The following is a 22153-nucleotide window of genomic DNA, read 5'->3' as shown; positions in this document are numbered from 1 at the left end:
GTGTGGGAGGAGGTCAAGTGGAGCATTCTAGGGAAAGCAGTCAATTAGGGGCTAGTCTGTCGCCACCCTGCCACCCTGCCCACTCTGCTGTTTTGTTTGTTTGGGCTGAGCCATACAGCTTGTGGAATCTTAGTTCCCCAATCAGAGATCGAACCCGTGTCCCCTCACCCTGCCTACTCTGAATACTTGAAGCAGCCATTCTTAGTAGCAAACTGAGCCAAAATGACCTAAGGCATCTAAATGGGGAATCGGTAGAGAAAGCATACACCTCAATTCGTTTGGGAATTCTTTATTAGTGTAAACCCAAGGATCACTGATAATTAGCACAATTCAATAAAACAGAAGCAGCAGTTTAAACAAAGTGAAATACATACAAGGTTGTGAGTCTGGTTACCAGCCTAAAAAAGGACCCAGACAGGGGTATTTGTTGTTAAGAAATCCCCTTGTGGGTTCCCCTGGTGGCGCAGTGGTTGAAAGTCCGCCTGCCGATGCAGGGGACATGGGTTTGTGCCCCGGTCCGGGAAGATCCCACATGCCGTGGAGCGGCTGGGCCTGTGAGCCATGGCCGCTGAGCCTGCACGTCCGGAGCCTGTGCTCCGCAACAGGAGAGGCCACAACAGTGAGAGGCCCGCGTACCGCAAAACAAAAAAAACAAAAAAGAAATCCCCTTGTGACCAGGGTACAGAATGCAAAGCCACAGGTTTGCAATGTTACACACGGGCCAAGGAGGACATGAGCTGCCGTTGGTGTGGGACCAAAGGGTTCATGAAAATAGTGTCTGAAGATTAAAGAAAAATCATGCTAAGGATGGGGAATGGAGGAGGGATGGGGAAGTGCCTGAAGGTCAAAAGCTAAGGCAAGCCCCAGGATGGCACGATTTGGTGACTCATCTCAGGCTGAGCCTGCAACTGGTGGTGCTGAGGCACAGGGTGGTAATTTGGTGTTTTGGGGAAGGGGTAGCCACTGAAATATAAAGTTAGTAGCCAGCACCCCAGGGTCCTCAACTGCAGTCAAATTTTAGATGGTCAGGCCTTCTAGCAGTATCAGTGGGAGTGTGGTCCACTTCCAGACAGAGACAGACATGCTGGGGAAGAGTGACCGCACACAATGGTCGGCTCCCATGTCTGACTCAGGGTCTGCACAGGGGATCAAGGGCTGCGTTACACACGATGCTTGATGTATGTCCAATGAAAAGGAAGGATCACTCCTTCATTAAAAGCTCTCGCCAGGAATAGTCAATCATCTTAAGATAAAAATAACTGAACACACAATGCATTTGTGTCTTTGTACCTGATATATTGCCCATATCTTATTAACAAAAACTACATCTCTCATTATATATTTCTCGGATCTGAAGTCTTTATTCATACTCAGTAATTCATTTAAAGCACAAATCAGTCTTTACTTTCCATATCACTAAGAAATATACCATATTCACTGTTTTTGATGTAAACTTTCCCAGGAAATTTCTCTTGTGCCCATTTAGTTTTATAAGAATATCATCTTGTGCTAATATGTCAACATTCTATTTTATTTTCATTATATTTTTCATAAACCAAGGAAATCATTGTTTTTCTTGAAAAAGTTATATGTTTTCTCGTATTAATTCTGTATCAGGATATTTACAGTTAAAGAAAAACTGTTGTAACTGAAGCGTAAAATGGTTAACAATGGCAAATGATACAGTACAGTCCACTTAGAGTTTTCAAAAAATGTGTACCAGATAGACATTTAATAAATAAAACAAGCACTTGGATAAAGTCCTTTGAAAGCAGGCCCAGGGACATCACCTGCATCCTCTGCACAGACTTTGTTAAGAAAAGGCCAGGTCTAAAAATGTACTCTGTCAAGAAACAAGCAACAAATGCATAAATGTATACATAATGGGAGGTATTCTAATACAGGCTGACATGGAGTCCGTTAGGAGTGACTGAGGCAAAAGCATTTGTAGAAGCCTTAATCTAAATCTTTTACTCGGCGACAGATTTCTTCTGTGAAGTCTGAGCATTTTGCATTGCCTCCCAAATCTTTTGTTAAGCTCTGAGAAAAGGAAAAAGCAAAGATAAAAAATGTATCCACACATTAAACCAAAGCAAGGATGTTTTTATTTAAAGCTCTCAGTGAGATACCAGATGAGTGAGTTACCTGACTACTCTTTCATTTAGTTCCTCATTTCAAAGTGAGACCCACTCCACCGCCATCCACCTACCCAAGGACTTAGAAAAGCTAATTCGATAGTGTACACAGAAACACTCTGGAAGAACAAGATGCTCTCACTACAAAGGGAAGCAGGGAGGCTTTCCAAAAATTTTCCCTTTGTCCATACAATAGACCCTAAGGAAGCATTTGATTACGGACACTTAAATGACAGCAAATCTGAAACAAGAGGTTGCATAAATTCCTTGAGGATTTTTTAATTTTTTTTTTTAAAGACACATTTTGACCTATTTTTGGAGGCTAAGAAACAAATACTAAGGAAATATTTAAATCACTTAACTCTTAAATTCCCCTCTTTAAGAAAGAAATCCTCCCATATTCTCTGTTTTCTACCAGCTTATACTCTCTTTACTCCCAACTCAATATATTTAATTCTCTTGTCCCATCGCATCCTAAACAATTTAAAGGGCCTACTGTGTAATTTAGGCATCTCTCTGCTGGGCTCTATGAGTAGCTTCTCAAATACAGCGTCAGAATAAAAAACATATATAATCACATGCCCTTCAATATGACTATATCAGGCTGTTAAAAACAAGCTTGGGTTTCTTATATTTTGGCCGTAAGAATTTCAAATTATAGAATTTTTTAAAAAGAAGAAGCAAACCTTGAAGATATTATGCTAAGTGAAATAAGCCGGTCACAATGTTACAAACAGTGTATGATTCCACTTACATGAGGCACCTAGAGTAGTCAAATTCACAGAGACGGAAAGCAGATGGTGGTTGCCAGGGGCTGGGGGAATGGCAGAAACTAGGTAAATTACTGTTTAATTGGGACAGTTTCAGTTTAGGAAAATGAAGAAGTCTGGAGATGGATGGTGGTGAAGGTCGCACAATATGAAAAGTATTAATATTTAATACCAATAGACTGTGTGCCTCAAAAATTATTAAGATGGTCTATTTTATACTATGTATATTTTATCCTTTTTTAAAATGTTAGTTTTTTAAAAAAAGGAAGAGACCTCGGACTAGGGATCAGCCTTTCAGGCCCAGCCTTGTAAAGCCATGACCTCCTCTGTTCTCCTCCCACTTTCAGAATAATTGATCACAACCCTCCTATGAGTCACAACTGCTTATGGAAACAGTGAAGCTTGTTGGGTAAGAGCCAGACTGGGTGTGAACCCCAACTTGGCCAGTTAGGAGCTGTGAGACCTTGGACAAACTTACTTAATCTCTCTGTGCCTCGGTTTCCTCATCTAAAAAATGGGCTTAATTACAGTATCTATGTCACATAGGAGTAGAGATTTGCTGAGATATATATAATGAATATAATCACGAAAGTATTCAATTAATATCAGCCATTATTACTTCTATAAAACTTCTACATTACTTTTATATCACAGATGCACATAGTATAACGTATAGCTCCACTGTGTTACAGACACATCTGCATCTGTACCACTGCTAGATTCCAAGCTCCCTGAGGCCTGAGACCACCCCTTATTCCTCATTTTATTATATTCTCCGTACCTTATCACGTACGCAATAGATGTTTGCTGGGAAGAGGAGAAAGCTGCCAAGAAAAATTAATGGACTCGGCCAAGATCCCACAGGTAACAACAGGGTAACTGGGCCTGCACTGCTCTGACGCCCACACCACTGCTCTTTCCACTGCACCCCGGTGCCCCACCACAGTGCTTCTCAGCCCTTCCCTGATGAAATACGTTAATCCTCTCTTCAGAAAATGCACACAAGTATGTAGACTGTCCGAGTTCACTCAGGGAGCCCACATTAAGAATGCCTGTTCGACATCCAATCCTTTGGCCCTCTTGAGAAGAACCATCATTGGTCCTTCACGCACATAAAACCCAAGGAGGGGGTTTCCCTGGTGGCGCAGTGGTTGGGAGTCCGCCTGCCAATGCAGGGGACACGGGTTCGTGCCCCGGTCCGGGAAGATCCCACATGCTGTGGAGCGGCTGGGCCCGTGAGCCATGGCCGCTGAGACTGCGCGTCCGGCACCTGTGCTTCGCAACGGGAGAGGCCACAACAGTGAGAGGCCTGCATACTACCAAAAAAAAAAAAAAAAAAAAAAAACCCAAAGAGGAAATGCATTTTACCCAGCAGAAGTATGGCAAGATTACCAATACCTTCCCATCCTTAATTGTAGCAAAACATGCTGTCTCAATCTTTGCAGCGTGGTCAAAAAGCCCCATGTGGCGCAGCATCATCACGGCACTGAGCAGGAGGGCCGTGGGGTTGGCCATGTCCTTGCCTGCGATGTCTGGGGCGGTCCCGTGAACCTGCCCGGGTAGGGGGGGAAAAGAGTGCAGTCAGGAGGGAGACAGGAGCAAACAGCCCTCTTCCAGGGAAGCTGGGCTCTTAATCAGCTTTCCTCACCGATGAAAAATAGCTGCTCAGACATATGTCTTAGAAATAAAACCTCAGAAAAATAAAGAGCTAAAGAAATTCTTTTTTAAGTGCAAAAATATGGACTAACAATCTTATCCAGTCCAACTTTCAGTAAAATATTTTAACTGAGGAAGGATACATAATAAATAATAAGGATGAAAAAGAAATAAGAGGAAAACAAATGAATAAACCAAGCTTCATTTTCTTCTGGCAATTGGAAAAACTCAAGAGTTAAAATATATTTATGCAGATAAGCCCTCCTGGGTTCTCATGTCATTCTGACTTGAATTCTGCTTCAGGTGTCACCAGGGTCCTTACCGACTCGAAGATTGCAACTCCATTGGCTCCAATGTTGCCACTTGGTGTCACACCAAGACCTCCAATCAGTCCTGCACACAGGTCACTGGGGGCAGAAAAGCATTTCAAAGGATATTTTGAAAAATAAAATGTCTCACCTAGCACCCAGACTTTCATCTTTAAATACCATTCTCCACTAAAAGGAACCTGGGCTACTTAGAGAAATGACTGATTCCAGGACTACAGTTAGGACAATATAGGATGAGCCTGAAGCACCTTATTGTGCCAGAAAGCAAATGATGGGCTGTGTCAAAAGGACACAGAGACAGTTCAAAGGGACTCCCACTGGCCAAGTCTGCACAACATATGCATCAATATAAAAGATGATAGGGATGGACATAACCACTAAATAAAATAGAAACCAGGAGTCCAAACTGATATAGGCAAATAAGTAAACAAATAAATAAGAGAGAAGGAAAAGCTTATCCTTACAGTAGAATGCCAACTGATACATGTAGAAGGAATGATGGACTTACAAAAGCACCATTTGACCACCATCACGTGTATGTGTGTAGAGACAAAGAGAGAAAAAAGAAGAAGCAGGAGGAGGATGAAGGGAGGGAAAGGAGAGAAGAAGAGAGAGAGAGAGAGAGAGAGGGAGTAATAAAGTAAGTCTGGTAAAATGTTAACATTTGGTGAATGTGGGTGCTGAGTACACAGGAATTCTTTGTACCATTCTTGCAACTTTTCTGTAAGTCTGAAATTATGCCAAAAGTTACAAAAAATTTATAAAAATGAACACCCACCTACCTATACATGATAAAACACTGAAATCAATCAATCAACCAACCAATAAAATATCTGTAAAATGGGAAGCGGGAACTAATGGTCAGGGAGCAAGAGCCCAGAGCTGATTTGGCAAATGAATGAATAACCCATCCAGCATATCACCATTGATATCACCACCTGAATTGTCAGAATTCAACTTGCAGCTTGTAACAAATGCTGTATTTTATAATATTTGATTAAAATTTGTAAGCCACAATTTATTTTATGACATTTATAAATAAACTGTAGGCTAAAAGGTATAGCCAGACTCACCTAAGGATGTCTCCATACAAATTTGGCATAACAAGGACATCAAACTGGGATGGATCCTGGACCATCTACAAAAAATGCATTTGTGCGTTTAGCAATCAAAAACTGTGCACCACACGGACACACTATACACCACAAAAAGTGGCAGGTAAGTGTGAATATATACTTACATTCAAACATACTGTATCAAGGTACATCTCATTAAATTTAATATCTTTACAGTTTTCTGCAACTTCCCTGCATTTTTTCAGAAAAAGCCCATCTGACATTCGCCTGTATTTAATCAAATAAAAATTGTTGAAAGCAAAGACTTGCAGAGAGAAAAAGATCAAATCAGAGAAGTAAAGTAAGTTCAAGAAATTTAAGTTGCAGATATCTGATCTCAATTACAGTAAAATTATCTTTTTGGCAATCAGTAAAATGCAAATTTCAATGTTTTAGGATACTTCTGGAAGCACAAAAGGGTAAAAAATGTAATATAGTTTGATCATAATAAAGAAGACTATATTTTTATAGTGTTATCCAGCAATATCTATTAATAAGAAAACATTAAAATTGCCTTAAAAGGTTAACTTATTCAATTATTTAAATGGTTTTACTATTTTACATGCTCAACACTTTCCTTAGGTTAGGAAACCTGCTTCCTAACACACTGAGTTGGGCTTTAATACACTAGGGCTGAGAAGAATTCAAACTGCTAGAGTAATACATCAGATAGTATTAGCACTATGAGAAATATTTTAAGCCCCTGAGCGGGGGGCCATCTCAGAAACATTCCTGCTATTCCCTCCTAACACAGAAATGATTGCCCTTTTGCAGACGTGGCCTTAGCTAACTGCCCGCCGCACCTGGGGATCCAGACTCTCCGGCTTCCTTCCCCGATGGTTCTCAGGCCCTCCTTAAACTTCCGGGACCTGAATTCTTGCTCCCTCCAAACCTGCTCCAATCATCCACCTAATGAAGCACATTAAATAGGATATTCTGACACAAGAGAAACCCTCTGACTGGCTACAAGGCCATTTTCCAGAGCTATCAGGTCAATGAGCAAGCTGGAGAGAGGAAAGGAAAGCCCTGTCACTGCTCCTCGCCCACAAAGCCAGACGGAGCGCCACCCACAGGGACTCACATGATGTTGGCTTTGTGCACGGCCGTGACGTTGCTCCGGAGATTGTTCCGCGCATACTCAAAGGCGAACTCCGCGATGCGCTTGCTCGCCCCCTCAGTAATGAGCTTGATACTCTGCACAACTCCATCCACAATCTGAAACAGAGGAAGTCCTGCCTCGCTGAAAGGGCATGGCAACAACCCGGTCCTGGACTGCTGGCAGTGTGCAGACAACACCATCTGTGGCAGGCTTGCGTGGCACCAGCTGCCAAGGCAAGCATCATGCATATGGTATGTCAGTGAGGTTAATCATGTTCACTCCAGTCCTAGGAGCCAGGTATTATAAGCCTCACGGCACAGATGAGGAAAACCAAGGTGCAGAGATGGTTACGTATGAAGTTGAGGATTCAAAATTCAAACAGGACAAGTTCCCAAGCCCATACCCTGAAGCACCACAACCCCTCGCCCAGGCATCCATTTGAGTACTGTCAGCCAGAGACCCAGGACAAGACAAACACCCACAACTCCTCACAGAATGCAAGAGAACTGTCTTTGGGAAATATTTTCAACTGGGAATTTGAACAAAGGTCCCAAATGCACAGAAAGCAACCCAACTAAGAATGAAAAAGTATCCAAATGAACATACCACATGCTCAATTCCACTGTATTCTCCTTCCGTGTTCTCTCGAATGGTGACAATATTTACGTCACTGTAAGGGGTTTTATAGCCTTCGATTGAGACACATGGTCGGACATTTGCATAAAGGTCAAATGTTTTACGCAGCAATAAATTCATGGATGGGTGACCCGCGGCTATGGGCGTTTTTAAAGGGCCTGTAATAAAGAAGAATACCCAGATGACAAGAGGATACAGTCTGGTCTTTTCTTTTCCTTTATAAACACAAGTACATAGTGTTGACACTTGTCCCTCGGCATGGGGGTTTGGGGGGAGGGATTGATCCTGGACCCAGCAACCCAGCAGATACCAAAATCCATGGATGTTCAAGCCCCTTATTATAAAATGACACAGTATTTGCATATAACCTACACACATCCTCCTGTAAACTAAATCATCTCTAGACTACTTATGATACCTAATATAATATAAACACTATGTAAATAGTTGCTAGTGAAAAAATTCAAGTTTTGCTTTTTGGAACTTTGTGGATTTTTTTTTTTTTTTTGCTGGTAACACCAGTTTTATTCGTTGGGGTGTCAACTATAGCCTGGCTGGGGGCAGGGCCAGCCCTCACAGGTGGCTGAGCTCCAGCAGGGTCTGGTCGAGGGCCTGGTGAATCTCCACGTTCTCCTCCTTGGCGCTGGCCAAGGTCTCTTCCAGGTCATCGATGGTTTTCTCCAACTTTGCCACTGACCTTTTGGCAAACTCTGCTCGGGTCTCAGCCTCCTTTAGCTTCTCCTCCAGCAGGGTGATCTCCTCTTCATATATATTTATCTTCTTTGGTGGAATACTCCTCCTCTGAGGCCATCAGGGACCTGAGGGCCTGGTCCCCGGTCCGAAGATCCTCCTCCCAGCTCTCCGCCACCTCAGCGGTCTCTTCTGAGTGCTCCAGCTCTCCTTCCAGGATCACCAGCTTCCTGGCCTCCGCCTCATATTTGCGGTCTGAATCCTCAGCGATGTGCTTGGCCTCCTTCAGCTGCATCTCCGTCTTTTCCTCATCCTTCATAGCTCGGCTTTCCATGACCTTCATTTCTCTCTCTCTCATCAGCTGCCTCGTCAGCCTCCTCCGGCTCTTGCAGGGCTGTAGCCAGGCGCTCCTGCGCCTGGTCCACCTCCTCCTCTACCAGCTGAATGCAGCGGTTCAGGGAGGCCACATCTGCCCTGGCATTGGTGGCTCTCTTCTCAGCCTGCTCCAGTTTCTCCTGGGCATCCTTCACTGATTCAGAATACTTTTCCACCTCATCCTCCGTCCCTTTCAGCTTTTTCTGGAGGGCCTGCTGCACCTCCTCCAGCTGCTTGCTGCGGTCCTCGGCTTGCTTCTTGTCAGCCTCGGCCTGCTCAGCGCAGTCGATGGCATTCTCCTTGTCCAGCTTTAGCATCTGCAACTTCTTGATGGCATCCATGGTTGTGGTGGGAGACCAGCTGGCCGGTGGGCAGTGCAGACCGGGCTAACTGGGCTGGCTGCACGGACTGGTGGCACCGGTGGCAGGCAAGGAGGACCAACCGGGACTGGGATGTCCCAGCCCAGAATTTTTTTTTTTAATATTTTCCATACATGATTGCAAATCCACGGATGCACACGTGGGTATGGAGGGCCAACTGTATTTGAAATTCCAATTTTTATTTTTTCCAGTATTCCATCAGAGCTGTATTTAGGATCCTTTGTTTGGACATGAAGTAGCTTTGTGACACATCTAACGTGCATGCTTCATGAATCAAGGGACACTTTTACAACAAAGTTAAGCGTCATTTTTTTTTTTTTTTTTGCGGTACGCGGGCCTCTCACTGCGTGGCCTCTCCCGTTGCAGAGCACAGACTCCGGACGCATAGGCCCAGCGGCCACGGCACGCGGGATCCTCCCGGACTGGGTCACGAACCCGCATCCCCCCGCATTGGCAGGTGCACCCTCAACCACTGCGCCACCAGGGAAGCCTCTACAAGCGTCATTTAAAAGGGCAGACAGGTGCTCTGTTTCTGAGTCAGATGTTCTCTTCATCGTAAATGAGTCCATCTACGGCTGGTCACTCTCAGGCAACATTCAGTGCCTACTCCCTGTGTCATCTACAGACCCACCTGGGCTACCTTGTAAAATATGTTCTGCCTCTAACTTTACCCTCTCCCTCAGATTCAGATGAAGGAAGAAATTTCCTCAATGAAGCTTTCTGGAATATCAACTGCATTGAGCATCTACTGACTGAGGACCAAGCACGGTATCAGGTCCTTGACATTAGCTAATCCTATGACACCACCTCCCTATGAGGTATCAACTCTATTGCTGTCATTTTTTTTTTTTTTTTGGCTGCACTGTGCCAGTCTTCGGGATCTTAGTTCCCTGATCAGGGATCGAGTCTGGGCCCTAGGCAGTGAAAGCACTGAGTCCTAACCACTGGACTGCCAGGGAATTCCCTATTGCTGTCATTTAAAGGTAAAGGGGAAAAAAAGAGTAAGAAATTTGCCCAAGCCTCCCAGCCAGTAAGCAGCAGGGATGAGATTCACAGTGGATCTGTCTGGATTTAAAGCCTATGCTGAATTCCAATCTGTCACATGCTAATATTTTGAATCATGACCTTAAGCATGTATGAATTAAAATAAAAATGTAAAAATTATACAAAAGATAAATCTAGGTAAAGATAAATATAACACCTGGAGCAGAAATCAATAATAAGCATCATATTCACTTCAGTGCTACCTTTCAAGCCCATCTTGTTTTTATCCATGGACTCTTTGGCTTCTGGAGGGATCATCCACTTTCCTCCTGGTCCTTGAATGGCGGTGACATTCCGCTCCTCCCACTGAATAGGTGCCTAGATGCCACACCACAGAGCACAGTGAACTGGAAAGACCTACATGTGACTGACATTCACACTACATTTATAAACAAACTTCCTCACTTTGGATGCAGCTGATGAAAACACATACAGTAAAGGCCCGGAAAGTTCCTGGCATGCAAGAAGAGATGTCATTCTCTAGCATGTCCAGATGGATTCTCCACATTACCCTTGTCCAGTCATCACTCCTAGCTGCCACTTGCCTACTTCTTTTTTTCACAATCACTGTTAACGTGGCTATAATTATAATATCATAAGGAGCAGAGAAACATGATTCACAGAAATATCACATAGTACTGATACATGGATGAATCTTGAAAGTATTATGCTAAGAGCCAATCACAAAAACCATGTAATTTTTTTTGAAGTTTTGAATTTTATTTACTTTTTTATACAGCAGGTTCTTATTAGTTATCTATTTTATACATATTAGTATATATATGTCAATCCCAATCTCCCAATTCATCACACAAAAACCATGTAATTTTAAGACTCTATTTATATGAAATGTCCAGAATTGGCAAATCTACAGAGAGAGGAAGTAGATTAGTGGTCGCCTGGGGCTGGTGATGGGAGGGGGCAGGGTGGGAAAGATAAGGGTGATGGGGAGTGACTGCTGATGAATATGGGGTTTCTTTCTGGGTGACGAAAATGTTCTAAAATTAGACTATGGTGATGGTTGCACAACTCCATGAATGAACTGTATACTTTACATGATGAATTGAACGATACATGAATTAAATCTCAATAAAGCTGTTAAGAAAAAAAAAGACATATTATATAACCTATGAAAGAAGTTTTAAGGAATAAACCAGCGTTATCCTTTCTCTTCACCCACACCCTTCAGTGTGTACACACACATCTGACAGCCAACTGGGCACGCACTAGGAATAGGAACACAGAGCAAGACTTGTGCTCCTTGTTCACACGGAGCTTACAGCTGAGAGCCATCCTATTTCAGTTCCCTTGGGGAATGCTATTGTATAAGCATCATTTCCTCTGTAGGAGTTTTAATTAAAAACTCATATAGAAAAACAATGTATGTTTAGTATAAATAAATTGAATTCCTTGACTTATAGCTGTTGGTATCATAACAACCCTGATTTAATCTTACACATTATTTCGCCTAGCAGCTATAAATAGCAAGAATAAAGCATCAGGTCAAACAAAGTCCAAGTTTCCTAAATTCTCTAGATTTTTAAATATCTACCTGCATTGAAGGCTAGGCTGTTGGATAATAATACCTCATACTTGATATTTCCACACCAGGGAAAAAAAAAAAAAGAATCTTTCAAAATGCCCTATATAGTTTTTTGAAATATCAATTCTATTCTCTTTTTTATGGCAGGAAGGAAAAATGAGATAGACAGGTGACTTGGAGGGGCTTAAAGACTTTAAACCCAGGCAGTGTTCAAAAGTCCACAAAAATTACAGTACTACTTGGATTACTTTATATATAACTGATGCCAGTGCAGTAGCTTAAACTATTGACAATGACGGCAGCAAACAACACTCTTAAAGTCAGAATCTGTGAAATTTAACAGACCTCACCAAGTTCATACAAACGTGAACAATTCATCCTAAGAGTTCACTGTCTCCAACTGGCTAAGAAAACTTTTCTACAAATTATTATCAAAAGTATTTTTTAAGCCCACTTACTTTGGCAGCATCAAAAATCTTCATAACTGCGGCTGAAATTTCTGGGCCAATTCCATCTCCTGGAATTAAAGTTACCGTCTTAACCTGAATATAAGAAATCATCAAAGAAGACAGTCAGAATTGATTTTTGAAGGTTTAAAAAGGAACATCATTGACAAAGAAATCCAGTTTATGGGTTTTCTTAACTCATAAGAAATGCCTTTAAGAAAACAGACCTACCTTCCAACGGCTTATCAAAGTGGAGTCAAGAATCAAGAGACTCCACAACTCTACTCCCTACAGCTGAGCCCAGAGGTTTTAAAAAGAACTTAAGTGATGCTCTCCAGATAAAACAAAAATAAACTACCTGGTAAACTTCCCAATTGATGTTTCGTTTCAGACAAACTACAAAGAGACCAATTAATTCAAGTCTGTAAAACCAAGGAGAGCAAAACATTTCAACAATGTTCTCTCAGTAAAATTTAGAGGGCTTCCCAGGAAGGCAAGGGCTTTCCTCTCCACCGGAAGCCTAGAAAGTTCGGTTTCTCATGCAACTCGTGCAGTCTTACGAAACACTCCCAGACACTTCCAGAGTACCACTGAGGCCTGTTTTGGCACTCGGAAAATCAGACTTCACATCAAGAGAGGGTCTCCATTTTCCTGATTTCCTTTATAAAGTTGGCTCCTAATGACAAAAGTAATCCAAATGAGCTCAGCAAAGTTTACTTGGAACCAACAAGAATAGGGTATGTGATCATACCTGCAATGTCTGAATTACACTTAGAATGACAAGTGTATTTGTAATGAAACAGCAACGATTTAGTTCAAAGGCTTCAAACAAAATACAGCCAGCATTTCAAACACAGAAAAAAAATGTGTAAAGGGAAATGATGAGAGGATTTAAATGAGGATTACCATTTGGAAACTATATATGTCATTATTTGGGTATTTCCCCTACCTAGAAGTTTGGTTCAGACAACGGTCCCTGGCCTTTTTCAGTGCCAGCTGCCTGTGCTACATTTTAAAAAAATCACTGATTTACATTTCCCTGGTCTTTTACCTTCCAGTGATGCTCCCAAAGCAGGTGGACTAATTATTTCTGAATTTTTCTGTACAACTGAAGACATCTTTTTTAAAAATTAGTTTCTTTTATTTCTTTCAAATATAACCCCCTCCCCACCAGGCCAATATATATTTTTTAATGGACAGCCTGGAAATTAAATAACAGCAGAGAGCAATGATCATCTCATCAGCTTTCAGAATGCATTTGAAATGCTAGCTAGCTAAATGCTAGCTTAGCTAAAGCGCAAGCCTCATTCTGCATCTTTTGCAGCAAAAGCAGAGCCGAAAGAACCCCTTTGGCTTCTTCTTCCTGTTCTCCCAACATGTAATAACAAACGTCATCAGGCCACCAGAAAAAACTACTTTACTTCCACAGTTCAGAAAGTAAATGAAAAAAGATATACTACGGTCTTATAAATCCCTCACAGGGTAAGATGTTATACGGGAGTATAGGAATTATGAAATCCAAATCAGATTCTGTAAGAAGGAGGCAAAATAAAAACATACAGGAAGTCACTGACCCACAGTCTTAGAATGCTCTAAAAATGTGGTATCAGCTTTTAAAGCACAGAACTCTAACGCTGGGAATTCTAAAAGCAGCAGATTTAATGAGAAATAGATGATCCGCTAACACAAGAGCCTATGAAGACTACGTAAGCAAGGTATCAATACATATAAGCCTACAGGGCTTATAGATGTTTGAGGCATTCCTGATTGGCGATCAATCTACTGTTTTCAGGGAAGCTCACAAAATAAAAATGCAAAGCAGGTTTTGAAGCTTCTCAACAATTTTGTCTCAACCTGTACTAGTTTGGAAAAAAACTGTCTTATCCAAATGAGGTTGTGAAAGAAAGTAACAGGCTCAAGGGGAGTTGCTATCTTTAGATAATATCTGTTTTTTTATAATCTATTTTATAACTATTTTTAACAAGCCTCCTTCAAGATATTAATGTGATAGGCTTACAGCACCAGCTATAATACAATTTTTTTTAATGTGCAAGTGACCTAATAGATTTATGCATGTTCACCAATAATTTAAATATACAATATAAGTATAGCCAATTTTCCCTAATTTTAAATAAGTGAAGATTAAATGCTACATAACGTGTCTAAGCATCTTTCTTGAGAAACTTCTAAAAGGAAAAAATAAAAGACGTAATTATACTCACACCACCAGCAAAACCTCTGGTCACCTGTTTTTGGTTGTGGAATGCCCCCAGCAGCCGAGAGACCTACATTTAATATCAACAAAGAAATGTTACATACAGAATTAAACCACATATAGTTAAAAGGTAGAGATGGAACCATCTCTGCAGCTGATAATGCTGCAACTTTGCACAGATATATTCAGGAATTTCCGAGGATTATTTTTCTCATGTATTAGCTCAATGTAGCAAGCTCTTTTGGATTTGAAAACTGAAATATTCAGTTTACCTTTACTTTGAGAATGTAAGTACGATATATGTACTTTTAAAGTCAATTTTATGAAAAGTTGTCAAAAGACATTGAAGCTAGAATGAAACTCTACTTTCTTAGCTCAAACACTGGATTTTTCTCAGATGATCTGGATGGTTTAATGTCAACATTCTTGACCACTGGGTCAATTTGGGGGTAACACACACACTCTAAGAAAACTATCACTAATTTTAAGAGCCAGCAGGGTCCTTATAAATCCCAGAGCCCAACTCACTCATTATACAGTGGAGACAGTGGGTCCAAAGAGTAGGGATTTGACTAAGGTCACAGAGTGACCACAAAGAGACCGCAATCTGGGTCTCCTGACTCTTAGTTCAGGGCTCCTCCAATTATACATTATGCCTATTCTTCTCCCATGAATATGAAGAAATTACACTGTATCATAAAAATCTAACAAAATTTATTTAATACTATTTTGACATCTGTGTCATACAGAGTGAAGATTTTAAATAAATTATCTACTTCTTCTGATAATATAAGTGACATGGTCATTATTGTTAATTGCTGGGAGAGGGGAAAGATACAAAAAAATAAAAGGAATGTGACCTACTAATCCCACTACCCCAAGACGTTACCACCGGTACATTTTTTTTCCACTTAACACTATGACACACCAGAAATATAAATTTTGAAAGGTTATTTTGAACTTTAATAATTCAGTCCTTGAAAACTGGTACAAAGTCATATTACATTATAATAAACAGAATATAATCAAAGAAATTGGGTACAAAAACCAAAGGTATTAAAATTCATTAAAAGTTTTAGTGACTTTCCTGGTGGTGCAGTGGATAAGAATCCACCTGCCAATGCAGGGGACACAGGTCCGATCCCTGGTCCGGAAAGATCCCACATGCTGCGGAGCAACTAAGCCCATGCACCACAACTACTGAGCCTGCGCTCTAGAGCCTGCGTGCCACAACTACTGAAGCCCGCACACCTAGAGAGAAGCCCACCGTAATGAGAAGCCCGCGCACTGCAACTAAGCCCCACTTGCCGCAACTAGAGAAAGCCCGCACGCAGCAATGAAAACCCAACACAACCAAAAATAAATAAAATTATTTAATAAATAAATAATAATTCATTAAAAATTCTAAATGTTAACTTTTTTTCATGCTAGATACATGAGCAAAGATACATTTGTTATATCCTTAGTCTCCCTTTTGGGGGACAGTTCTTGTAAGTCCTGAACCTTTGCTGTAATATCAGCACCCGCTAAAGAGACACCAACCAAGAGCCAAGGAGCTGTGAACGAATTGTATCCTCTAACCTGGCATCTACAGTCATCTCTCTGGACTGACAATAAAAGACAGGGTGAGATCCAAAAGAATATGCTATGCCAAAACCACTGGCCAAACACTTAATCCTAGGACATGATTCATCCACCAGCAAATGGGCTATTGGAAGGGAGACCATTTAAAGGCTATGTTATAAAATTTGCATAAGTCCTTCTCCCCACTCCCCAGAAAGAAAGAAAAACCATTCACTCAAAACAGGCCCATGGGCTTCCCAGGTGGCGCCTGCCGATGCAGGGGACACGGGTTCGTGACCCGGTCCGGGAAGATCCCACATGCCGCAGAGAGGCTGGGCCCGTGAGCCATGGCCGCTGGGCCTGCGCGTCCGGAGCCTGTGCTCTGCAACGGGAGAGGCCACAACAGTGAGAGGCCCACGTACCGCAAAAAAAAAAACAAACAAAAAAAAAACACAGGCCCATGTCAGGACGTCCCTGGTGGTCCAGTGAGTAACACTCCACGCTCCCAATGCAAGGGGCCTGGGTTTGATCCATGGTCAGGAACTAGATAACGCATGCATGCCACAACTAAGAGTCTGCATGCCACAACTAAGAAGTCCACGTGCCTGAACGAAGATCCCGTGTGCTGCAACTAAGACCTGGTGCAGCCAAAATAAATAAATTAATTAAAAAAAAAAAACAGGCCCATGTCGAGATTGGGACTGACATATATACACTACTATATATAAAATAGATAAATAAGAACCTGCTGTATAGCACAGGGAACCCTACTCAATACTCTGTAATGGCCTACATGGGAAAAGAATCTAAAACAAAAAGGGGGGGCTATATGTATATGTATAACTGATTCACTTTGCTGTACACCTGAAACTAACACAACACTGTAAATCAACTACATTCCAATTAAAAAAAAACAAAAACGGCCCATGTCTTTGTGATAAAAGACCCAACCAAAATAACTGATTTAAAATGTAAATCCATGAGGCAAAGATTTTCATGTTTTGTTCACTGTTCTATCTCTAGTACCTAGAACAGTGCCTAGCTCACAGTAGGTGCTCAGAATACTTTTGGAAAAACTGAGGCCAGCCTCAAGCAGCTCTCTATTTGATGAGTTCCCACTCCAGCAAATGGCTTTAATACTTGCAATGATTTTCTCTAACAACCAGTCTTCTTCATCTTTGTCATCTCTCCTTCGTGATCTTAGAATAAGGTAGTATTGCATCTAAATCATTAGAATGACCCGGAACTTTTAAGACAAGATTTTTTAAAGCACAGGCTGACTTCTACTTTATAGTATACTTGTACATATACTACATCATTTTATTTTAATAAAACCTGGAGAGATTGTATTAGTAGCCCTTTTCAGATAAGGAGACTAAGGCCAGGCTCACAGAATATGGACTGAACTTCTGACTTCCTGGGCCATCTTCATCCATAGCACCTCATTTCCGCTTTTACCTTCATCCTCCGACTTAAAAACATATAAATACAGTGTAAAATGTATGGCAGGTACTCACTCAATAAAAGCTTCCTGATGGGGGAACTGCCTTGTTATAATTATAGTATTTTAGAGCCAGAAAGGCCTTTAGAAACTCACTATTTTTTCTAAATAAAGCTTTTTTAGAAAAAAATAAATTTAAGCTGCAGATCTCTTTTTTTCAAATAAAACCTTAAATGGAACGCTAATAGAGGATTATTCTGATTGAAACTCACATCCAGCTCAGCTTTCTCATAATTCTGGGACATCAGCTTCCGAGACACTGTCTATCCCAGTCCCTAAAGGGAGAAACTGGCCCACAGAGGTCAAACGACTGCCAAAGGTCACACGGGGAGTCCATTCCATGTCAGAGGAGAACCTCATCCTCTGACACTTTCTGAATTCCTACTATGTGGTTTTTTCTTGTAGACCACGCTAAAGGCAAAAGAAATTTACTAGCTGTTTTATTTAGTCCCTCATTCTGAAGCTTAATGTACCTACCAAAGATGACTAGATGTTAAGTGTAAGTTCAGTGATTAAAGGATTGACTTCTGTTAGACAATGACACAGAAGTTGCTTTACCTTCAGGAGCCAATGTGAAATAAATTACCATCATACACAAATCCAGGTCTGAAGAGCGTAACAAAGCAGAACCCAGTTACTAAATAAAACCTAGCTACTGATGCCCAATTGTCTGCTTGAAGACTGTAAGATAAGTATATTGACAGCTAGGAAAGCTTCAGGTTTTTGTGTTCCTTCTGCATGTATTAGGTGCTCTCACATGATTTTTTTCAATCCTCAAACAACTCTGTGAAGCAAGTACAAATATTTTACAGATGGCTTATTAAGGCTCAGAGATGTTAAGTAATTTGCTCAGGGTCACACAGCCAATCAATGGTACTAACAATACTTAAACCTAAGACTCCTAAACTCCAGTGTAGACTGCTTTTCACTAAATAACAGTGCATGCGGACCTCGCTTTAAACTTAAAACAAAGGAGAAATGCAGTATCAAATTTTATAGAAAAAAATTAAATTGCTTATGGTAGGTTTCTAGGGGATCATTCTTAAGAGCAACAGGAGACCTGAGAGCCCATTTTTCCCTCTGCCTATAATTCGTTGTGTGACCTTGGCCACAGAGTAGGCAGAATGGGACTTAGAACTGGGAATCCCGAGACATCTGGGTTCCTCTTCCAGTTCTGACACGGACTTTCTGTGTGATCTTGAGCAATTACGTTTTCAGGCACAGTTAGTTCCACTGAGGAACCAAAGAATTGCAGAGATGGTCGGAAACCCTATCCAGCTGCGGCAGGCATCTGAGCTGTCAAGGTGAGAACGCAGGATGCTCACAAATAAAAGGTGAAAGAACGGTGTTGCTGGTCTCCCTCTCTCAGTCTCCCAGTGTTCAGATAGCAATTCCAAGGTGCAAGGTACCCTGTGTCCTTTGAAGCGGAAATAGCTATACGATCAGATTGGTAAGAGCTCTAAGGGAGAAAAAGTCTGGCAGGAAAATGACTTCGGGATTCCCTCACCTGGGAGGTTACCCGGCCCGGGCCAGAGCAGACACCTGGGGGAGGCCTGGGCCGTGCTGGAGGGGACTCTCCGCGCGATCAGCAGGCTGCAGGGCCGCAGCCTCGGAAACCGCCGGAATGGCGGAGCCAGGGCGGCGGCTCCGGTGACCTTCCCGGGCTCCGCGCGCGGCCTGGGCTCCGGACGGGGCAGATGCCGGAGGTGGAACCGGGATGCTGCCCGGGGCAGGAACTGCGCCCCCTGCCTTGACCTTGATGCCGTCCCCGCCCCAGGCGCTACCTTCCGAGAGCGAGGCTGCCTACACACCGCACGCGGGCCACGGAGCGAGGCGCACAGGCGGCCAGGACAGGCTTTCTAACTGTCCCCAGCCGGCCGCGCGCCACCGCCTCCCCATCGGGGGCCGCGCGCCACCGCCTCCCCATCGGGGACCGCGCGCCGCCGCCTCCCCATCGGGGGCCGCGCGCCTGCCCCCGCCCAGCACGCGACCCGCCCGCCAGTCACAAGCCGGCCTGCCAGGCGCTCACCTTGGATATCCACGCGGGCCCGGCCATCGTTTCCACTCTCACCACGGCGACAGCGGCGGCAGTACTGCGCAGCCGCGCAGCCCGGCAGCCCGCGCCGGGAGCCCGCCCCTGGAAGCCCCGCCCCCTGGAAGCCCCGCCCCCACGGACCCGCCTAGGGGATTCTCCGAGCACGCTCCTGGTCCCGGTCCTGGACAACCTGGCTCCGCTGGCCAATCGCCGGGCTAGTCTCGCGGCGACGTGCGGAGCAGCGACCCGGAAGCTGCAGTCAGTGATCTCCGGTAAGAGTCCTTCCTCTCCTCATTCATTCATAGATTCACTGTTCAGATGGGATGTTTGTTCCGCGCCTGCTAGATGCCAGTCACCCTTCTAGATTTGGGGGATTTAGTTTCTCTTACGGAGTTTACAGCCTCAGAGAGGGAAAAAGATCATTTACTCGTTCCACAAATATTTATTTTTATTTTTTAACAGCTCTATTGAGGTGTAACTTATATACCTTAAAATTCACTCACTGTGGCGCTTCCCTGGTGGCGCAGTGGTTGAGAGTCCGCCTGCCGATGCAGGGGATACGGGTTCGTGCCCCAGTCCGGGAAGATCCCACATACCGCGGAGCGGCTAGGCCCGTGAGCCACGGCCGCTGAGCCTGCGCGTCCGGAGCCTGTGCTCCGCAACGGGAGAGGCCACAACAGTGAGAGGCCCGCGTAGCGCAAAAAAAAAAAAAAAAAAAAAAAAAAAAATTCACTCACTGTAATTCCGCGATGATTTTCATTAAATATAAACAGTTTGCACAGCCATCACCACAATCCAGTTTTCGAATCTATGGAAATACTCCTTGTGCCCATTTGCAGTCAATCCCAGCTCCAATCCCAGGTCCCAGCAACTACTGATCTGCTTTCTGTCTTAAAAGCTCTACAAATATTTCTGAGTGCCAACTAGATACCAGACACTGTTCTAAGTGCTGGGTTTTACAATCCAGTAGAAAAGACAGGCACCAATCAATTACACACAAATATGTAAATTTAAACTGTGATAAGTGTCAGGAAGGGAAAGTGCAAGGAGCAATGAGAAGGTAAAATCAGGTGACCTGATTCAAATCTAACAGAGAGGACAGAGAAGGCCTTTCTGAGGAAATAACACCCATACTCCCCTTCCTCCTCATCCTCTTCTCAGCAACCAGAGTCCTGAAGCTCTACTGATCACGGGTCCCCTAGTTGGGTGCCGCGGTGATTTAGACTAAGTCTCCCCCCACCCCACCCTGGAAGAGGTTGTTTCCAGAGAAGAGCTACCCATCTACCGAGAAAGGTGGTGAATTAGGTGCAGAAGTGATGCCAGTGACTTTCATGAGATAATAAAGTACAGCTAAGTCTGTGGCCTCATCAGGATACAGGGATCTCATCAATCTCTTCTCCTTGACCTTTCCTCTCATCAGGCCCTGGCAGTCCCACCCAGGGGTGTTCTCCCCAGTCCCCCTCCACTCCATCCCCACTGCCACCCCTGCCCTCCTGCAGGACTGACGATCTGATGCCCAGACAACCCAGTCCTTTCTCCACACAAACCTCTCCTTCACTCACAGCTCTGACCAGGGCCCATCCGGGCCCTAAAACCTCCTGGCTCTCTCTTGCATTCATCTCTCACCACTGTTTTTTTCAGCCATATTTCCTGTCACTCCTTCGAGCCCCAAAGTCCTGGAGTGCCAGCCAAGTAGGGCTCCTGGCCAGCCCCCAAATGCTTCCCGTATTTTACCCACCCTATGCTCATGCCATTCCCTCTGCCAGAATGCCCTTTTGCACCATTTCCACCTGTTGAAATTCCAGCCACTTGTCAAGACTCAGCTCAGATGTTGGTTCCTTTGGGAAACTCCCCAGACTCATCCATGTGTTCCTCCTCCCTACTCAGAGCCCCCTAGCACTTGGTTCCCACCTCTCCCAGGAACCTTATCACATTCTACCCTGCTGTGTACCACTGAGATCCTCCTCAAGCCCAGAGACCATCTGTTATGTCCTTGTGTCTGGAATATAGACTCTGAGAGTACTGGCTGCTCAGTGATTACAAAACAAATGCGAAATGACTTTCTCCAAGAGGTCCATTTAATTCACAACAGCTCCATGGGGAAACTGAGGTACAGCTAGTAAGTGATGATGCCGACATTGTACTAGGATGCCTCCTAATTACTATGGCAGTTCTCCTAACTGCTAAGCTTCCCCTGGGGAGGGGGGTCATTCAACTCAACAAAGGCTTCCTAAGCGGAGTGCCTCTCAGGTGCACTGTGAGGACAAGGAAATGAATAAGCCCCAGCCCTGCCTCGGAGTCTAGTGAGGGAGAAACACAGAAGAAGTTCAGCCAGTGACAGATGCTCTAACAGTTTGGGGGGTGGGGCTGGGCAGGAGAGGGGTGTTGATTAGGGAAGATTCCACTATGGAGATGGCATTTGAATCAGCCCTTGAAGAAGCCAAAGTGGTCAGCAGCCTAAGATGGGGCAATAAGGAGGGACCAAGGCCAGCAAAGACTTTGAGGCAGAAAAGTGTCATTCTCAGAAGCTCGGGTTCTCAGTACTGAAAGGACCTTAGAGATTTCCCAGTCTAACTCCCATAACAAGGTGCTTCCTGACTCTGGAGCAGCTGGAGGGACGC

At 43.5% G+C, this 22153-nt stretch overlaps 1 protein-coding gene and 1 pseudogene across 2 annotated transcripts; both read right to left on the bottom strand.

Moving 5' to 3' along the window:
- Positions 1-273: 273 nt before the first annotated feature.
- IDH3A (isocitrate dehydrogenase (NAD(+)) 3 catalytic subunit alpha) lies at positions 274-19625 on the bottom strand. 2 transcript variants are annotated; one of them, XM_004285269.3, is made up of 11 exons: positions 19527-19625; positions 14441-14503; positions 12231-12314; positions 10433-10547; positions 7711-7898; positions 7087-7220; positions 6131-6233; positions 5964-6028; positions 4884-4968; positions 4304-4456; positions 274-2040 (listed from the first exon to the last, which is right to left on the bottom strand). In XM_004285269.3, the coding sequence occupies exons 1-11, from the start codon at positions 19551-19553 to the stop codon at positions 1957-1959; spliced, it is 1101 nt and encodes a 366-aa protein (XP_004285317.1). In that variant the 5' UTR covers positions 19554-19625; the 3' UTR covers positions 274-1956. The 2 variants fall into 2 exon arrangements, with proteins under 2 accessions (XP_004285317.1, XP_049561580.1); XM_049705623.1 differs by having other exon boundaries at positions 14465-14503; positions 19527-19596.
- On the bottom strand, positions 8056-9541 carry LOC101279531 (tropomyosin beta chain-like; annotated as a pseudogene).
- Positions 19626-22153: the final 2528 nt, after the last annotated feature.

The sequence above is a fragment of the Orcinus orca genome, chromosome 2 (assembly GCF_937001465.1).
Source record: "Orcinus orca chromosome 2, mOrcOrc1.1, whole genome shotgun sequence".
NCBI lineage: Eukaryota > Metazoa > Chordata > Mammalia > Artiodactyla > Delphinidae > Orcinus > Orcinus orca.
Note: the sequence above shows the minus strand (reverse complement) of the source record. Positions and strands in the feature narration are given on the sequence as shown.

Coding starts and splice junctions, on each gene's coding strand:
- IDH3A (XM_004285269.3), bottom strand. CDS start 19,553: ATGGCCGGGCCCGCGTGGATATCCAAG. Junction 4,969..5,963: donor TTGTATGGAGACATCCTTAG/GTGAGTCTGGCT, acceptor TTCTGCCCCCAG/TGACCTGTGTGCAGGACTGA. Junction 4,457..4,883: donor GAGTTGCAATCTTCGAGTCG/GTAAGGACCCTG, acceptor CTACCCGGGCAG/GTTCACGGGACCGCCCCAGA.